This window comes from Camelus bactrianus, chromosome 11 (assembly GCF_048773025.1).
Source record: "Camelus bactrianus isolate YW-2024 breed Bactrian camel chromosome 11, ASM4877302v1, whole genome shotgun sequence".
Lineage (NCBI taxonomy): Eukaryota > Metazoa > Chordata > Mammalia > Artiodactyla > Camelidae > Camelus > Camelus bactrianus.
In genome coordinates, this window is record NC_133549.1 from 6,122,055 (window position 1) to 6,142,056 (window position 20,002).

The following is a 20,002-nucleotide window of genomic DNA, read 5'->3' on the forward strand; positions in this document are numbered from 1 at the left end:
GAAGTCCAGGTATTAAAGACCTGTCTTGCCGTACCATCTCTGATTCTCTAACATCACTACAGGGCATCAGCATATCTCTAGTTGTGGTGTAGTGGGGGAGCAGCTTAGAGTCCAGAAAGAGTGCAGTGAAGAATGAAGGGATGAAGTAGGCAATTCCCTCCCCTGTGGCTGGTAAGCTCTTCCTTCCACACGATGCTTTCATAACTCCCCAAGAAGCAGTATCTTCTGTTCCTTTTGTCTTGCCCTCCTATCCCAGCCACAGCTTACACCTCCTCTGAAAGTTGGCCCAAAGCTTCCACCGTCACCCAGTCTGTGACAGTCTGGATATGACAGTGGTCCTGGCAAGAGGACCCACGTTGCTTCTGGCTGAGCAATAAGAGCCCCTTCCACTAGGGCTCTGGATCTGTACTGAAGTCTCAGACCTACTGTTGTCCTATCAGGGATTCCTGCTCCTGGAACCCCCTTACATCACAAAAGCTGCTTTGTTACATAAAAGCTGGACCCAAGCCAGCTGGAATATTCACCCAAAATCTCAAGCTCCGGGATCTTCCTGTCAGCTTGAGTTACAAGCAGGACCACCTGTAAAAGCAAACTGGCGCTACTGAGAACACAGGCAACGCTGGGGCGGGGGCGGTCAGAGGGACCTGGACGCGTCCGTTTATGTGCCAGGCTCACAAGTTCTTTAGAAACAAGAACTCCCCAAATCCAATGCCGCATTGACTTCAAAATGATTTCCTAAAGGGGTTAGGTTAGGGCCACGGAGCTGCTAACTGCTGCGACTGACTCATGCTCAGGTTTCATGCTGGGCCGAGGATGAGGTATGGAATCTCTCCTTCCTCCTGCCCCTGCGCCGGTCGCCACTTCGGATTCCTATCGCCTCTCTGAGCCTATTTCACTGTTAAAAAGGGCCGCGACACTGACCGCAGGTGGTTGGGAGGATGGAGCGAGATCCCGAGGAGAAAAGAAGGCGTTTCTCTGCTGAGATGAGAAGTGCGTGTATACCGAGCGCCCGAAAGCCGGAGTCCGCGCGCCGCCGCACCGGCGCCTCGGACCGCGCTTCATCCCGGAGATGAGGAAACTCCGCCTCGCCCGGTAACAAGCGCTGGGACGCGCCGGGTCTCCTCAGGTGCGTGAAAACGGAGCCGGATTCACACCGAGGTCAGAGGACAAAGCCGTTTCTCACTCACCCCTCTCGCGCGAAGGCCCCTGCTCCACGCGCCCAACCCTCCGGCGCTCAACAGCCGCTTCCCAGCCTTCCCCCCCCCCCCCCCCCGCCTTCAGGCGCCAGAGTCTCGGGCGCCGTCTCCTCGCGACCAGGGAACTGGAACACACGGGCGAGTGGGGGGAGGGGAAGTGGGGGCGGCGCACATGCGCAGAAGGCCCAGAGCGACTGCCTCGTCCTGGGCCAGAAAGCCCGCGGTGCATTTCCCTAAAGCCCTCCAGCCAGCTCAGTTAGAAAGGGGTCTGCGACTTCCAGCACACTGGGTAGAATTGCCAGGTTTAGCAAGTAATGCTCAAGCCGCGAGACATACTTTTATTTGTTGTTCATCTGAAATAAATTACAAGCATTTAAATTACATATCTCTTTCATTAGTTATATTTCCCTGAACTGTTGGTTCTGCTTAACAGTTCTTTGTTTTGTGGAATTCAGTTATAGAATTTCTTCCAGAGAGAGTACTTTGCCATTGTTCAATTTACTTTGTCACATATCTTCTGCAATGGTCACATCTCACTTGTTCTTTGTCCGTTGGACATTCATTAATGAGAAAACACACAACTTTAGCATTATGAACAAGTATAATGGCATAAAGTTAACAACTCTGGGAACTGCTCTACAAATTGATTTGTTGAAACACCTGATACATCATTCATGGCAAAACTTGCCTTTTCCATTCTTCAGGATTATGTTGGATCTCTTGATTAATGACTTCCTAACATGTCCACTGACAAAAAGAGAACTTTTAGGTCAGCTATTTCTTTCCTTTTTAAAACTACACATGATAATTCCACTTGTCTCTTTGTTAGAAGAGCAACTAGTAACATCCATGTATAACACTCAAATTCTTCAAGAGATGAAACTCACTTCAAAATAGAGTCATGGCAGATACAATAATGATTATCCACAAGTCAGAATTTATTTTCCTATTCATAACTAATGTTTTCCCTTTTAAGAACAGTCTGACAGGGAGATTTCACCAAGTTCCATTAAACAATGGAATATTTCAGTAACACTTTTTGCTCTTCTTTCAATTTCCATAGTTCTATTGCTAAAGAGATATTGAAAATGATAAATAAGAAATAAGCAAACTGGCTTCATTCAATGGATTATTCAAAAAGTAAACAAGAATTTGGGGCCTTTCCTTGAAAATTAAAATATTAGTTCCCTGCTTTAAATTAACTGAGAACTCTTCCAGCTGTGTTTGTTAGAGAGCACCAATGAGTTTCTGAATGCAAGAGAAATGAAAAATACTGAATGCCAACAAAAGTCACAAAAATCTTTCAATCGCTCAATTCAAACAGTGTAAATACTGAAGTCAGAAAACAACTTCATGACAATTACTTCAACATTAATAGAAAGGACAACAGAAGCTGTAATAGAGGAGAACCAATCTGACTTTATATTGGATCTGTTCCTTTAATTTTAACCACTGTGCCCTGCTTTCTAGGCTCAGTCTTGCTAGCTCTGCACCTTTTGTGAAACAATGTTGCCTTTAGCCTGAAATACACAGGTGAGCCTAGTCTCAGATCTCTGACCTTTAAGGATGTTAGCCCTTCGGCACTGTTGTGGAGATGGCAAGTTGCAAAACAGAGAAAAACTTTTTTTGTTGGAAGTTTCCAGGGACACCTTGACCTGGCCCACCTGGATGGCTGCAAGAACAAAGAGTGCCTGCAGCAAGAAGTTTGCAACAACCAATCACACCCCTTCCCTTGCTTTTTGTATAAAAGGAGCCTGTATTCTGACTAAAGCAGGATGGTTCTCTAAAACATTGGTCTGCCATCCTCTCTGCTGGCTTTGTGAATAAAGTTGCTATTCTTTGCCCCAGTACCTCATCTCCAGATTTATTGGCCTGTCCTAAGGTGAGCAGAATGAGTTTGGACTCAGCAACAAAGCTATTTTAACAGCAAGCACTATGCAGAATTTGGGCAGAACATCCAACATCTTCCATAGAATCATTCATGCTTAGTTTCAGCTTGGAATAAACATTTTTGCTCCTTTATGCAAACATTCACCAAAATGTGTATTTGTTTTACCACCAGCAAGAGTCGTGTAGAAGCAAGAGGTAAATATGTATTTTCTGCATTGCAATTGCTTGCATCCAAGGCTGTGCTGAAAAAAGATGAAGCATTTAGAACACTGATAATCTCTGTACTCATAAGTGAAGCTATTATTTGTGGTGTTTTTGCAGTGGACTTTATCCTGGCACTTGACATTTTGATTGCATTCTCACTGTGCTAGTGGGGAGATAGACAGGCCTGGACAGACACCAGGACTTATCCAGGATGGAGAACAGGTAAGGAGGAGGAACTGAGTCTGGAAGCCAGGGCGTCCCCTCACAGCTGCACACAGAGCCTCCCCGGGAGCCGTGGAGAGGGCGGGGCTGCTGTAAGTGTGGAAGAGGTGGGTCTGCGTGGAGAAGGGGGTGAGCAGGCAGCAGCCCAGAGGGCTGTCTGGAGGTGTTGTCTGAGGAGGGGGTTCCAAGAAGTGGACCCCAGGAAGTGACATCACTTCCTTGTCAACAGATCCCAATAGAAATGGAACCTGGTTACCAGGCACCCACATTCTAGTGATGGCCCCTGAGCCAGCTCACTTGGCTGGAGGCAGTTGAGGAAGAAACATGTTTTCCTTCTGTGTCCTGATATCCTGGGGCTTCTCTGTCAGGAAGCCCTGGAGTGAGAGCTTGTTCAGTGGCTGTAGGCATTGGATGAACCCTCAACCCAGATGCCTCTTGTCTGTTATGAGATCACTTAAGGTAACACGGGGTGGCCTGGAATAAGCCAGTCTAGGACCAGCCTCCTCTAGGAGCCCCCAGGCATGCCCACTTCCCCTCATCTCCATGTGGGAGAAGGGGGACTTGAGGGGAGTTGTCCCCTCTGGGCAGGAACTGGTTGTTGAACCTAGTGGTCCTGTCATGGCCATACCTGAGGACAGGCCTGGCAGGGGGGAAAGAGGACTCCTGAGGGGCCTCTAATCTGTGCCAATGGGAACCCAAGGCCCTCAGGTTGTCAGATTTTTTTCCCTGATGGAGGTCCATGCAGAGGGTGGCGTGTGTGTCTGGAGTGGAGATCTCTTATGGGTCTGAGAACCAGCCGAGAGAGCCAGACAGGGCTCTGAGGTCTCTGCCTGTCCGCTGAGCACTGTGTTTGCAGGACTCCACACAGAAGATGGGACAGGACCTGGTTCATGGAGCCCCCTACTCCATCTCCCTGCAGGAGGGGTAGGTGCTCCACGACACCAACAGAGCCCAGGACGGGATCAGGGTGAGTGTGAGGAAGGAGACTCCACATATATGAAAACCTGGATACCTGCCCTGCCCTGCTCCTCCTCTGGGCTTCCTCTTAGAGAGCTGCTGGCAAAGGAATCTGGTTCCTCATCTCTCCCACCCGCCCTCACAGCCCAGGCCCTGCCCTAGCCAGATACAAAGTCAGTGGCCACATATGAGTCAGAATTTCACCAAGAGACTTTGACAGAATCTCAGTTCATGTTAAGTCAAGGATGTTTCTGCATTTTTCTACAGATTTTCCTGGTTTTCCTCAATCCTCACATGTCCATGTTGGCCTGAAAATCCTGATCCCCCACCCACCCTGGAATCAGCCTCTGTCTTCTCATCTCTAGAATGGGATGTTGTGACAGCAGTCACAGGGATGATGTAGTTCATGCAAGGAGGTGCTGCCAGTGCTGTGCTGAGACAATGATCATAGACACTACTGCATTTAATCATCGCCCACTGCTCCTTGTACTGATGATGCTAAGAACCGTGAATCTGCTCAGGGCTCCCCTCTTCCACCTCAGGCACAAGAAACTGAGGCTTGGGGATTTGGTCTGAGCAACAGCTGGAACCCCCCTGGTGGTCCCCAGTGCTGCCTCTGACTCAGGTCTCTCCTCTTTCCACCCCAGGGGGAAGATGCATCAGTAGAAAGAAGCAATGAGACCTGCATGGCATCAAGCCTTCAGCAACATAAGCTGGAGAAGCTGGTAGCAAACCTAGTGCCTGCTGCCCTGGGAGGCCACCCCTCCTACCTGCACACATTCCTGGGCACCTATAGAGCTTTGGCCACCACCCAGCAGGTGCTGGACCTTCTGTTCCAAAGGTGAGCACTCTGTCCTCATGGGACATTGGTGACAGACACCTAATTGCAGTGACATGTGGGATTGTCCCTCTACCTCTCTGAGCCTAAATTTGCTCCTCTGCACACTGTGGTCAAGGGAGGATCAGGCCCTAGGAGGGTAGGAACAGAGGGAAACCTTCATGGAAAGTGCTTTCTAGGAATCTGGCCCCTGGAAAGGTCAGCTGGAGGGGCTGTGGTTGTGCTAACTGGTCACTGTCCTCCTGCCCATGTGGAAGCCTCTGCCTCCTGGGTAACTGGGATTTTGTCCTTGAGTGGAAATTTTTCCCATTTAAAAGGGGATTTGTGATGCCATTAGCTGTCCCTGTCCTAGGAGAGTGAGAGTAGGGTCTGCAGGAGGGAGAAGTGGGGTCCCAGGCCCACTCAGATGTGTGTGATATAGTAAGGGCCCCTAGAGACAGGTGCTTCTCTAGGAACAACCATCATGTAATGCATTAAGCAGAAAACAGCCTTGCATTCCAGGACTTCCATTTTCCCGGGAGTCACGCTGTCACACTAGACATCACATCCACGTAGTGTTCTCAGTACAGTCCATGTGACACCTTCCTGGCTTCCTCTAGGTACGGATGCATCCTCCCTTACACTTATGATGACAGTGGACCCCTGCACCAGCTGAAACAGTGAGTCTCTGAATGAAGAGGGAGGGACTCCCTTCCCCAAAGACTATGTGGAGCTGTGGGCTGTGTGGATGGGTGGGGGTGGGCATAACCCTGGATCTCACACATCCTCTGATTCTGGCCTGAGAGCAGAAGTCTAAGAGCATCTCCTGGCAAAGAGGAAAGGAGATCCTGAGGGCTATCGTCCACACTGTGGTGCTGTGAGGGGCATACAGGTGGTCAGAGGCCAGAGTCAGCCCCTACGAGAACCCACAGCCATCTCCTCTCCATCCCAGCCCTGCCCCCATCCACTTCCTGGGACCCAGCACACAAGCGGTGGAGAGCATCCTGCTCAGCATCTGGTGGAGCCTCAATGGTGGGGACTTAGCTGGTGCTCAGGGGACACAGTGAGCCTCAGGGGACAGCTGTGGCATCCTATGGAAGGAGAGTGGAAGAGGCAGGAGGACACCCAGGCAGGGTCCCTGGCAGGTTAGGCAGCAGGCAGGTGCAGAAGCTAATATCTGAGGTGTTAGGGATCCCGCAGGAAGCCTGGGTGGCAGACACAGCCTGTCTGTTCCCTCCTGGGTCAGACACTCATAGACCAGCTCCTGTGTTCCTGAGATGGCAGTGCCCAGAGCAGACAGCCTGCCTGTCCTCACAGAGTTGCCATGCAGTGGGGAGGGGCAAGCAGAGGGACAGAGAAGTATGACAGGCATCCCTGAAGAGGGAGAGAGGTGGTCACACCACTGACAAAGGGCTGTCCTTTCTGAAGGCTTGTAGCAGCCCTTCCTCTGTGTCCAAGCCCACCTCTGCCCAGACTGCCAGCCGAGATGGGACATGGAGCAGAGCCAGTCTCTGGATGGGCAGGAGCCAAAGGCAAAGAGGCCCAGGTCCCTGCTGGGCTACCCTGGGAGCCCAGCCTGGAAGGAAAGGCCAAGCCTCTGACTCTAGTGCACCCCCAACTACCCCCAGAGCCATGCCTCCATCCTGGGCACCTGGCTGCTCCAGTACCCAGAGGATCTCCACCAGCCTCCAGAATTTCCCTGCCTAAAGACCGTACTAATGTATTTAGAGGTGGGCATGCCTGGCTCAGACATGGAGCATCAGGCCCACTTTCTCCTGGCACAGCTGGAGCAATGGAGCTCCCAGAGGCAGAGAGTGATGGTGGGGAGGATGCAGGTGGGTGATGGGGTGAGTGGGGAGGGGAAGGCACTGGACCACACAAAGCAGAGCCTCCTGAAGCTGGAACTGGCACAGGAGCAATGAGGATGCTCAGAACACTCATCCCCTGGATTGCAGTCTGGGAAGACTTCCTGGGGGTGGAATCTTGGACTAAGAGTTTACTGATTCGCAGTGATGTTTCCCCTTTCTTTGGGAGAGATGTGGGAAAGCAGTCATACTGATGAGAGTTTCCCTTCTTGGAGCTACAGCACAAGCTCCAAACCTGCTGGGGAAACACTTCTGGACAGAGAGCCAGCTACACCTCTCCTGCCTGAGACAGCTCCAAAGCCAGAGCAAAGGACCATGCTGTAAGTATCAGTCAGTCTCTGCTGTCTCCCCTCCCCTTCAGTGCCGGGACACTCACTGTTCCTGATGTGCCTGTGAATTTACAATTCTAAAATAACCTAACATGTTATCTTAGAGGTGATAACATGTTACTTGTGGCCTGTTGTGCCTGGCTGACTAATGTATGTGGACACTGATTATCATTTTTTAATCTTTTAAAAAATAAAAAAAGGCAGGACATCACGTTAAGGCAGGGTCCTGGATATGTTCCCTTCATGGGAATTTTGATTTGCAACAGGGGCACCCACTCGAGCTCAGATGAGCAGAGTCTTCCCAAAACATATCAGGTGCCGGAGAAGCTGCAGGGAGGTCCTAACCTCAGGCCAGAGGTCCTGGGAGGTGCTCACAGGCCCACCCCTTCCTCAGTCTCCTCCAGCAGTGACCCACTGCCCCACCCCTGGTCAAAGCCCCAGGACTGGCATCCTTGCCTTCAGCTTCTGCAGGGGATGGAGATCTGCCTTTCCCCTAAAACCACAAATAGGGGGTGGGGGCCAATGATGTCCAACAGCGTAAAGTCAGGGATTCCCATGGTTTGAGATAACTGAGTGAGGCCACGGTCAGCGACGTCTCTACTCTCTGCCTGAAAACGGCTGCCCCCAATCACAGAACATAGGTCCTCACAGGGAGAACATGCTGAGCTTTTCCTAGATGAGGAGAGACAGAAGCCCCTGATTAAACTGGGAGCAGACAAAGGAGATCAGAGGACTCAGGGGAAGGGCTGCCTGGGCTGAAGCGCTACCCTGATGCTTTGGAGCACAGGCTCAGTGTCAGTTGGTAGGACTTGGGCAGAAATGATCACATCCAAGTCTGAAGGCAAAACCAAATTCAACTCTAGAAAATGCCTTCAGTACAGAAGCCCAGACAGCCCTGGGCCACTTGGAGGTTTTGGAAGCTTGAGATGCTGTGTAGCTTATGACAGACCGGGGGTTAAGTAACACACTCCCAAGTTCTTAGAAAACCACAAACAAAACCTCTGAGACTTCTGATTCTGCTAAGGGTCCCACCTGGTAAAACCCCTCAGGAGATGCTCTGATGTCAGCCAGTCATGGAAAGCTTATAGTTCAGCTGTGAGGACCTGTAGTCTGGCTGCAAGGGCCATCCAATCCCCTTACAAGTCACCCACCTATACATTCTGTGGTTTTGCTTTTAGAAATCCTTCAGCCCATCAACCCTCTGAGTTCATACTGTCAACTACAGGTAAAAGCTTTGTGTTCCTGGTTTGCAAACCTTGCAAACAACACACTGGTCCTTTTGCTTCAAGACATCCTGATTCATTTCTGGGATTTAAATCTCATTTTAGGATGACATCAGAAATACTGCATAACTTATTCAGATTAATTATTTCCAGATCTTGATTGAGTATTTACTGTATGTCAAGCACTGAGCAGAGAGCAGACTGAGAACTGATTGAGGAGCTTCCTGGCCTGGGAGAAGCTCTGAATCCACAGAAGGAGAGAAGACATGGTGGAAAGTGCCTGTATCCTAGCAAAATGGACAGGGATCATGCTCAGAAAAGTCAGAGAGTGATCCTAGATTTAGAAGCCGCCTGTGGATGACAGGATTGGGCTCCAGTATCAGACATGAAAAAGACATGGCTGTGGAAGAAGCTGGCAGCAGGAACAACAGAAGCAGCTTCTTTAAGGGCAAAGGACCAGAAGGTACATTATGCAGCTTTGAATTTCACATTTTCTAAAGCTTTCAATGGATATGATAATGACTCAAGTTAAGTGCAAATGTGACTGGTAATATAAGGTCATGCCATTTTTTCAAGTTCTACATCATTTTAGATGAAATGAGACAAATATGCTGTGTGATACGTTTCTAATCTGCTTTTACATTTTATTGTTAATATAAACAGCAAAGGGCCATATGTGTCTTTGTTTGGATATATTAACTTCTCTGCATCAGACACACAGGGTTGGGATATGGACAAGTGACCCCAGCAGGTTCCCACTCTCTCCTTGTCTCCAATGTCTCCTGTGAGACATTGACCTCCTCTCTGTTCTCTGCTGTGGACCATGGACCCAGGGCCCAGCTCAGGGACTCCATCAAATCTCCCTGAGACCCTGCCCTTGGGAAGTGCCCAGTAGAGTTATGAACAAGAAAAGGACTTCAACTAGAAGGCAAACTGAAGACTTTGATCTTACGGAATCTGGTTTCTCCCAACAGCAAGACTGATGTGCGTGTGTGTGAATGTTGCCTGTTTGTCTGACATCCATGGAGCCAGCAGGACACATGCCATTCCTCACATGGCCACCAGAAGGAGGGGTGTGTAGCTGCTTATGACAAACACTCTGCTCCATTCAATTTAGCCTTCATCAGAACATGTTTTATAAACTCAGGATTTCTTTAAGGCATATAGATTTGCTTTTCTTCTTCAATCTCATTTGGAATCTAATGTAAATACACTATAATTCACAACTATAAGGTGAGCCACTGAGTGGAAGTTGTCCCTTGTGGCACACTGACATGTATAATTCTGTGTCCAGCCCCCATCTGTGTCCACCTCTGTCCCTTCCTCTCTCCCTTCAACCATCTGTAAATATCTAAGTAAAACACTTTGACAAGCAGTGTAATGTTCTCAAGATATTTTAAATAATGTTGCCCTTTGTGTGTGTGATGTAGATCTTTGGGTGCAAGTGGTCTGCTCACAGGACAGTGGGATTGTCTCTGAATCCCTAGGAGACAACTGAAAGGGGCAGTGGGTCTCAGTGGGAGCCACTTAAAGGGAAAGATCTGCCTAGAACAGCCAAGGTGGATCCACGCTGTCTCCTATCCCCAGAGCACTGGATCTGCTTTCCCCTGGGGAGCTTTGCTAAAATCCTGTGTATCCTAAAGGGTCAGAATAAACAACAGTGATTATAGGAACTGTGGGAGAGGGACAGGTTATGGTTTTAAACCTGCTACTCTGCATACAACAGCCTTCCTTGTATTGTATTATAATGAATGCTCAGCCACCTGGGAGCAGAGTCTACACCTTGGTTTTGAGTATATTACAGGTTCCTAGCCCAGCACTCGGCCAAGAAGACATGCTCATGTTGCTGAATGAATACATTCGGGAGGGAAGATATGACAAGTTTGCAAATGTATTTGAAACGGGGACTCTCCTGGAGCTGTCCTGACAGGTCATCATAAGTAGTCACCTTTCTCACCTGCCAGGCCTGTTACACCTGATGGTCTTCTCATAGTGCCCCTCAGCCAAGACCCACCTGATCCCAGGTGTCTCCCAGGTCACATCTCACCACCTGCTCTCACTTCTGTTCTCACTTCAGCCCCTTTGACTGCCTTACTGTGTAGCCCTCCACTCTAGTTCTCAGGGGACACCTCTAATTCCCTTAGGGATCCAATATCAGAATATTAGATCCTATGGACCTACAGTTTCATGATGGGACTGAATTTACAGATCAGTAACCACATGGAGAAACACAGCTCTGCATCACTGTTGTAATGGTGGGTTTCCCTTGAATGTTAAACTCAATGGCGTAAAACAAATGTGTTCCATTTTTCTTTGCAATGAGCATCCCTGCTAAATTTTACCCTTTCTTTCATAATGCTCTAAGAGACCTGACACACAGCAGGAGGAACAGAATGAAGTTACATCGTGTTATAATGCAGTATAGAATAGTGTGATACTTCTGAAAACTGCTGTTATCCAGTTGTGCTAGTTATGTTAAAAAAGTGTATGAATGTTACCCCTTAAATTTCTCATGTTTACATGAAATTCAGAAGATAGTGGTGAATTTATCAATTTCTTTCTCTGCATTAATTTGGATGATCCTGGTTTTTTCTATTCACACTGTTAATGTAGTGCATTACACTGATGTATTTTCTTACGTTGAAGCCTTCTTGCATTTCAGGAATAATTTGCACTTGTTTATGGTGTACAATTCTTCTTAGGTATATAGATATAAATGACTAGTATATAAGTATTTTTCTGCCCTTCCAACCTCAGCTCAGCCTTCCTGAGCCCTGGTAGGGTGGCCGATGATGGCCAGGGCACAACACTGAACCACAGAGGTTTATGCCTTGTCATTAGTCATGGTAAGTGTTATTACTAACCTCTGACTGTTGACTTACACAGTCATGACTGTCAGACAGACCTGCACTCACCCATTTCCCGCCTCCATGCCTCACTCTCCACTCATTTCTTCTTGGATACATTCACTTCTTCCTTAAATCCATCCTTCCTCACTTTCAGTGACAACCTGACAGTGGCAAACTCTCTCAGTCTCTCTGATCTGGAAATGGTCTCATTTTGCTTTTACTCCTGAGTGATGGCTCAGAAGCAAAAATATACGGATGCTCCTGTGATGTGTCGCTTGGCATCTGAAGATGTCGTTCTGTCATGTGCTCTGCCCTGATTTGGTCCTGCTGCCTGGACTGCTGTTTGCACTCATTGTCCTCAGCCTTCCCTCCTCTGTGAGAAAGTCTTCAATTGTCCTTCACAGTAAAGCAAAATGCTTCAGTCATACATGATGTACGTATATTCACTTTCATATTCTTTTTCACCATGTTACTACAAGATATTGAATACAGTTCCCTGTGCTACACAGTGTGAACTTGTTGTTTATCTAGTTTATATATAGTACTTAGTATCTGCAAATCTTGAACTCTATTTATCCCTTCCCACCCCCTTCTACACCTGGTAACCATAGGTTTCTCTATGTCTGTGAGTCTATTTCTGTTTTGTAAATAAGTTTTTTTTCTTTTTTTAGTTTTGACATATAAGTTCTATCGTATATCTCTCCTCTTTCTGATTTACTTCACTTAGAATGACAATCTCAAAGTCCATCCAAATTGCTCCAAATGGCATTATTTTATTGTTTTTATAACTGAGTACTATTCCATTGTATAAATATACCACAACTTCTTTATCCAGTCATCTGTCAATGGACACAGAGGTTGTTTCCAAGTCTTGGCTATTGTAAATAGTGCTGCTATGAATATTGGGGTGCAGGTGTTCTTTTGAATTATGGTTCCTTCTGGATATATGTCCAGGAGTGGGATTGCTGGGTCATACAGTAAGTCTAGTTTTAGTCCTTTGAGGAATCTCCATACTGTTTTCCACAGTGGCTGCACCAAACTGCATTCCCACCAGCAGTGTAGGAGGGTTCTCTTTTCTCCACACCCTCTACAGCATTTATTGTTTATGGATCTTTTGTTTTCAAATGTCCCACATTTATATACATGTGAAATATGTTTAATACAGTGATGGTGGGTGTGGTTAGTGCATCTGGCAGCAGCAAGACATTTTGAAGAACCAAATGTTGACTACAGTATATCATGCAAGGATATCTATATACACACAAAAAGATTTCTTAAAAAAAAAAAGTACAAAACATGTTAAAGGATAAATACAAGATACAAAATGCAAAATGCTAAAGATAACACAGAACAATAAAACCAAAAAGTATGACTCCCAGAGAACTATAAACATTTGGAAGGGACAGAGGAGTACCCTTGGCTGCACTAAGAAAGCAGAACCACCGATATTAAAGACACTTATTGAAATGTCTGAACTAAAACCCAGGTGGACCAGTGCTGAATTGCATGGCCAATTGCGACACGCTGGCTACTGCATTGACAAGTCGGTGGCTGGAGCTGTGCAGCAGCTGAACATTTGGCAGTAGAACCCAGAACAGGAAATGCCAACTCTCTAGACAGCAAAGGGTTAAGTCAACTGTGATTCTTTTTCTTCCTGTCAAGAGCCAGAGAAATACTTGATATTTTCAGTTGTGTCTTTGTAATAGTTAATAAATTAACATGACAAAAACTTGACTATATACATCTGCTGGTCTAACTACATATTATAACTTTTACAGGAGTCCAGCCCTTTCATCACTTTATCTGCTGTGCTCTTTTATAAGCCAGCCTTGCAAATCTGCCCAGAAAAACCACCATCACCATCACCACCACCCCCAGTTTTTTCCCATTAGGATACCCTTCTTCCCTGTTCTGAGATGGAATTAAGGAAATCTGAGTTCCTTACTAGATTTCTGGCCCAAGTTTTCATCCCTCACTGGGACCTGAGACATCTGCAAGGCTGCTGCCAACACTGCTTGGCTTGGCCTGGAGAGGACACCACATGCTGGAGTGTGACCACAGGATGGGTGCCTGTGGGTGGGGCAGGCACGCTGAGGACAGTGCTAAGACATTTAAAAGTCCCTAATGTTTTGGAGACCTACAGTCACCTACAATTTAGGTAGTTAAATCTAAAAATTGAAAACACTAAAAAAAGTATTATCGTAGCCTGTGATTAGTTAACCCATTCAAATCTGTGACATACAAAATGGTTTATTGGAATTCAGGAACTGCCCATTATTAAGAACTCTGTTTTAAAGGAACAGTGCAAAAAAGAAAAACCTAACCCAAATTGAAAAAAGAACCAAAAAAAAGAAAACAACAAAACAAAAAACGCCAAAACCCCACTTCAAAACATTTTTCACTAAATACTGATACAAACATAGCAAAGAGTATAAAAATTTATTCATTTAAATATACATAAACTCTTTTCAACACAAATACTGTTTTAATACTCATCGAGGATATACAGACGAGGTAGAGGAGGACATGGAGAGAGGATATATTGCAACAGCCTAGACTAAACTGTTAACTTTATTTTACTGCAAACTTTTTGTAACAAAAATGTCTTTTTTCTTCCAATGTGGACAAGGATTCTCCCGGCAGAGGTGCGGGGCTATTTCTTGGCCGAGCTCACTCTTTTGGATGTGATGAAGGCCATGCCATCCATGGGTCCATGTGTGCGCATTTAAGGCAGCTTCCATCTCAAAGGTCTTGGCTCACACTTTGCACGTTCAGTCCTACACTGGGCAGTGGCTGGCTTGTCCTCAGGTCCAGGCTTGTTCCCGTGGACCTCGTTCTGCTTGGCCATAGGCTGTCATTCCTTGAGTTTGTGGACGATGAAGAGGTGCTGGGATAGGGAGACGTGAGACGTGTAGCCAAGGCCGCACTCCTGGCACTGGTGTGAGGAGCCATCTGACTTGCACTGCGGGATGTGCTCGTGGAACCGCAGCAGGGTCTCCGAGGTGAAGCTGCACATGAGCACTTGCGGACCTTGAAAACATTTTATCTTCAGCTTCTTCACGTGTTGGGTGATGGCTCCTCTGGCAGGCCTGAACTCTAGAACGGGTTCTTCCAACTTCCACTTGGGGCTGGGAAACTTGGCATCTTCTTTGTTTCCTCCTCATTGGTGACTTCTGTCATTTCTTTCAAGTCAGGATCCTTAATACTGTGCATGAGTTGGATGTGTTTCTCCAGCATCAGCCATTTAGTGAAGGTATCCCTGGAGTCTGCACAGTGCGAGCAGGTGTAAGCTTTCCTGATGCCTGTGTTTGACCCGGTTGTGCTGGCAGAGGCTGACGGATGAGCTGAAAGATCTGTCACACTGGCGGCAGAGGGGTTTCTTCATTTGCTTCCTGTGCTCCTTCCTCATGTGGGAAATGTAAAAATCTCTGCACGAACAGGCAGTCACACTCCCAACACATCCACCCAGGACTGGTCACTTTCTTCAGTTCCACTGACTTTTTCACAGGTGATGGGGATTTCTTTCCCAGTTTCTCTTTTGCATTCATGGATCTGGTGTCTTTGTTTTGATTTGCTGAATTTTGAGTTGTAGGCCTAATGCTCAAAGGCAAGTCTATACCGAAGTTTGGAGGCCCTTTGATGATTTTCAGTGTCCATGTGTAGACTTGATATGGTCAATCATGAGTTGCTTCTGTGCATATAAAAGAGAACAGTCCAGACACTTGGAAACAGACACCTTCTGGTTTTCACTGTGTTGGTCACAGTGGCTATACAGCAGGCTTTGCAGTGTGAATACAGTGTCACACATGGAACACTTATATGTTACTTTTGGCTCTCTGATCTTGATGCCAGAATGCTGTCTGTAGGCATGGGAATGTGTACTTGGGGAGGACTTAAATGCCAGAGGACAGATAAGACACTTGTAAAAGACTTCACACTTGCATGTGAGACTTCAGCGGGGCCACGTCAGGGTACACAACATTGCAATGCAAACATCAAAAGCCAACTCTCCGTGTGTAGTGTAGACAGTTCTTGGTGACGTGGGTGTGGAAGTGCACCAACCTGCAGATGGCCCCGCACTCAGGGTGGGTGTAGGGAGATTTGTGCTGATGGATTCTCTAGTGGGAGGCATAGCTGCACTGGTTAGGAAGCCACATCTGGCAGACAGTGCAAGTCTTTTGTCCATTTGTATCTGCAGCCTGCTGGACGTGGGCAGCCAGCGATGTCTCACCCTGGAAAACTTCTTTACACTCCAAACATTCCAGACTATGCCTCCAGAGCTTGGATGGGTCTTCATCCAGGGGCATAGCTGGAATGATGGGTGTGCTCGAAGGGGCTGACATGACCGTCCCAGTTATGCCAGACTGAATTTATGTTACAGTGTGGGTGTCAGCTCCCATGGAGCTTGGGAGAGCAGAAGATGAAGCAGGAGTATTACGTGACAGAGAAACAATAATTTGATCAGCTGAGATCGGCTTCAAAATCAAGTGGAAGCCCTGCATCACCACCCCCTTGTGCCCGCAGGCATGAGACAGGAGGCTGTGCTTGTTGTAAAAGACAAGGTTCTTACCATAGTGGTTGCACATTACTTCGGTGCACATGCTGCATCTGTCCTAGTGTTGGGTCAGGCTCTTTTCCAGGGCAAAGGAGTCCCCACACTCCAAGCACTTGTACCCATGGGTCCATAACGTGATGCCCATGTTGGCAGGAGGACTGAGGCTGGGGATGTAAACTGGGGCTGGGTTGATGCTGCGCAGCACCTTGTTGAAAGCTGCCACCACAGAACTCTGCAGGGAGGACACCACCTGGACCTGTGACATCTTTTTGGGTGGCTATGAGGCTGTGATGTTAATTATTTGCTGCTGAGGTTGGGTGAGCACTTGGCAGAGCTCGGAGGTGGCCTGGGCACCCTTAGGCTGAAGGTTAAGGTTGGTGAGGTGCACAGTCTTTGGCATAAGTTTGGCGTTGGCCAGGCTGATGGATTCTCTAGTGGGAGGCATAGCTGCACTGGTTAGGAAGCCGCAAACAGCGGTTTGTTGCTGGATCGCGTCGGTGGCTTTAATGATGGCGCTGCTGGTGCTCTGAATGGAGGCAGCAGATATGACCATGGCTTTGACTGTGGTGTTGTTGACGAGCTTCAAATTAACGAGCTGCAAGCCAGCCAACTTCATGGCCGGCACCGGGAGGAAGGTGGTCACCACAGTCTTGATCATGACCTGTCTGAGGGTGAGCTTGACAGGGGCAACAGCGTTGAAGACCAGCAACTGCAGAGGAGCCCTGGGTGGGAGGAAAGGATGGTGGCCAAGGCTGGAGATGAAAGAAGTGGCATCATGGATGCCACCATGGACCCCATTTGCTTGGAAGGCTTTTTTCCAGCATCGAGATCAACTTGGGGCATCACCCTCATCACCGTCCCCTTGATTTCCCCAGAGGACATCTTGATGGTTTCGATGCGGACTTTGGGGACTGCTGGTGTTGACCCTGCGGGAGAGGAGGGTGACCCCTTGCTACTGTTCTCACTGGAGATGCTCCGGGGAACACCTGGCTGCTTGAGGGATGCTTTTTTCATCCCATCGATGAGACTCTGGGATTCAGATTTTTCAATGGCTCTAGGGCTGTTGTTTACTTCTTTTGGTAATGGAGAGGACTCCCGGGAATTGGTCACGGTTCTTTGGAGGAGTCGGAAGCAGACTTTTCAGAATCAAGGGCTGCGATCACAGCTCTACAGGAAGAAAGCTTGGAGGCTGGCTTGGTCCTCTACAGTGCCATGATGCCAAGGGAGGTGTCTTTCTTCTCAGAGCTCAGCTTCCCCTCATGGACCCTGTTTTCAAGCACATTTTCAGAGTTCTCCTTCAATCTATCCTCCATTTCTCACTTTAAAAGGTTCATAAGCACTTAGATTTACAGAATTTGTTTCCATTTCCATTTCTCTCTTAACAACTGTGTTTTTATCTAGACTGCCTGATGTAGAGAATCCAGTTTTGCTTAAGCTTAAGATGTTTCCCTTCATTAATTAGCAAGAAGCAGCCAGACTACATACAAACTTATCTGTTACAAGGAAAATACATGGCCTGTCTAAAAACCTGTTCTATTTCAACATATTTTAAAAATGATTTAAAGGTCCATAAAGAAAAAAAAAAGGAAAAGCTCTTCTAAGGAGGCTCACCTATAATAAAAAACACAAAAGAAAATACACTGCCACAAGAGGAGGAGGAACAGGGAAATTTCTGACTTGATTTTTGTTGATGGGGCAGGAGAGGAAAGAGTACATGTTGCCCCTCTTAGGAAACATGCAACCAGTCCCCTCTCTCCCTCTTCTTTATTCCTGTCAAGGTAGTTTTGAAATTACATATCAGCAAAATAATGATATAAATAGAATTTCAGAAAAGATTTAATAAAAAACATTGTTAACATAACCATGTGCTAAGGTGCACAGTATCAATCACCCATATTCTAAGTGACCCTTCCCACCAAAAGCCACCACAGGTCCCCAGCTGGGAGTGAAGCACAAGCTTACTCCTACGGAGTCAACAAGTCTTGCAGCTAAAATACTGAGAGATTTGACAATCTTTAAATGTCTGTATTTCTAAACTATACTGGAGAGTGGAGAATATGCCGTAAAGGCAATAGCTATGGTCACTGCAGAGGGAAAGGAAAGCTGAATTTAAGAACGTCTTTAACCAATTTCTAGGGAAGGGGCTGAGAGAGGGGGCTGAGGGGTCCATGCAGCCTGCTCAGTAGAGAAACGCATTTCCATCACACAGGATAAGGGATCAGATCCTAGGCTCTGAGTGGAAGCCTCTCAATAAGCCAAATCCACCCTTTTCTGTCACCACACTGCAGAACACAACATCGTGAGTGGCTGAGGGGTGGGAAAGAGTCACAGCATTTACTTCTACGCAGCATGCAGTAGGCACAAGGTGGGAAACAGCGTGGCCTATCTGGGCAATTTAGAAAGTACCCCAAGAGTCTGACAGATTTGAAATTTGAGGAATGTAGTTTTAAGTTTGGGGTCTTGCAGTAGTAACAAGTCATCATTCCCTAAATGATGGTGAGTCAAGAGAGACTGGTGAGAGAGGAGTTATATGATCAGATGTGCTGGACTTCAGGAATGGGGAGTCACGAGAGCAGCAAGGATAGGAAGGGTGGAGGGGAGACTGAGCCCTGCAGGATGTCATTGTGTGGGGGGTGATGGGACATGACAGCAGAGTCTCCTGGGCTCCCTAGGCAGGCTGCCCTCACCACAGAGCAGCACATACTGCACAGAACCACCTGCTTCTCTGTTTCTTTTCCACTTAAGCCTTGGGCAAACCAATTTCCTTTACATTTTGTGGTATCAGCTAGCTTTCTGGGGTTAGTCATAATAATCCCCCAGGTAACAAAAACATCTTAGGTTCCATGAATTCACAACACTTCCCACAACCTAAGGATCTTATAATATCTTTAGAGACAAGAGAGATATAGATGGATAGGAATTTACTAACATAGGAAAGATGGCCCAAAATAAATCACATCTAAGAACTCAAGTTAATTTCAAGAAGTATTACTTAAGAAAGACCATGACTGAAACTAGGGTGTGTGCAAAATACAATACTTAAAAATCTTTAAGTTTAAATAGCATGCCCATCATTTTTTGGGGGGGTGTGGCTATTGAAGGAGACTCTTGCTCCTTCCCTTCTCTTGGCATATATTTCTCATTTGCCCTTAAAATCTCTGGATTTTAAGGAAATAAGGGAAAGGCCTGAGCTGAAGAGATTACATACAGGAAGGGGAATAAAGCTCTTGTAGGGCCTATGATAAGAACTCTGGTCTTGATCCTGAAAGCAGTGGTGCCACCAAGGGCCACAAAGAAGTAGACGAGTGTGCACTTAGATCAGAGCTTGACTGCAATGTAAATATGGAAGAGATGGACAAGAAGGATTCAGAAAAATACACAGGACTTAAGACAAATGGGAACAGTAGAAAGCAAGACAATGCAGAAATGTCGATGGCAAAAATGAAGAAATGTGAGTGGGTTGATAGAAGCCCTTCAGATCATGGTCTTTACTTCTAATCCTTCAGCCTCAGAAAAGAAAAATTAACTGTCCAACTATACAAAAGACCTCTCTCCACTCTTTCTTGCATCCTCAATGACCCTGGCTCCTAAGGGGGAAAAACCCTCCCTTTTATTTTAAAATCTGGCTCTTCTATGGGGTCTTTCTGTTAAAAAATATCCATATGTTCCCCTTTTTAAAGGAGACCATCCCAATAGCCAGAACCTGTCCACCTCTGTGCTGATTCAGCCCGAATGTCTAGACACTCACATACTTCTCATAGTTAAATCACGATGATCTAAATCTCATGTAGTAATTCCATTTTCCTGGCCAATGGGTAGATCAAACAAAAGCAAGAGAGCCAATGTTGGCTAAGGTGAGGGGAAGGCTACTTTTTGCAGTGGGTGTGCAGGGGTC

General features: G+C 46.9%; 1 protein-coding gene and 2 pseudogenes across 2 annotated transcripts; 1 reads left to right on the forward strand and 2 right to left on the reverse strand.

The window, feature by feature from the left end:
- Window positions 1–1,538: 1,538 nt before the first annotated feature.
- LOC141579013 (ral guanine nucleotide dissociation stimulator-like) lies at window positions 1,539–10,061 on the forward strand. 2 transcript variants are annotated; one of them, XM_074373128.1, is made up of 5 exons: window positions 1,539–4,479; window positions 5,117–5,310; window positions 5,907–5,966; window positions 7,373–7,471; window positions 8,857–10,061. In XM_074373128.1, the coding sequence occupies exons 2-5, from the start codon at window positions 5,156–5,158 to the stop codon at window positions 8,861–8,863; spliced, it is 321 nt and encodes a 106-aa protein (XP_074229229.1). In that variant the 5' UTR covers window positions 1,539–4,479; window positions 5,117–5,155; the 3' UTR covers window positions 8,864–10,061. The 2 variants fall into 2 exon arrangements, with proteins under 2 accessions (XP_074229229.1, XP_074229230.1); XM_074373129.1 differs by lacking the exon at window positions 1,539–4,479 and having other exon boundaries at window positions 4,899–5,310.
- A 4,144-nt stretch (window positions 10,062–14,205) lies between these two features.
- LOC123611918 (zinc finger protein 532 pseudogene) lies at window positions 14,206–14,961 on the reverse strand (annotated as a pseudogene).
- Window positions 14,962–16,384: 1,423 nt separating this feature from the next.
- LOC105078616 (zinc finger protein 532-like) lies at window positions 16,385–17,420 on the reverse strand (annotated as a pseudogene).
- Between the last annotated feature and the right edge of the window lie 2,582 nt (window positions 17,421–20,002).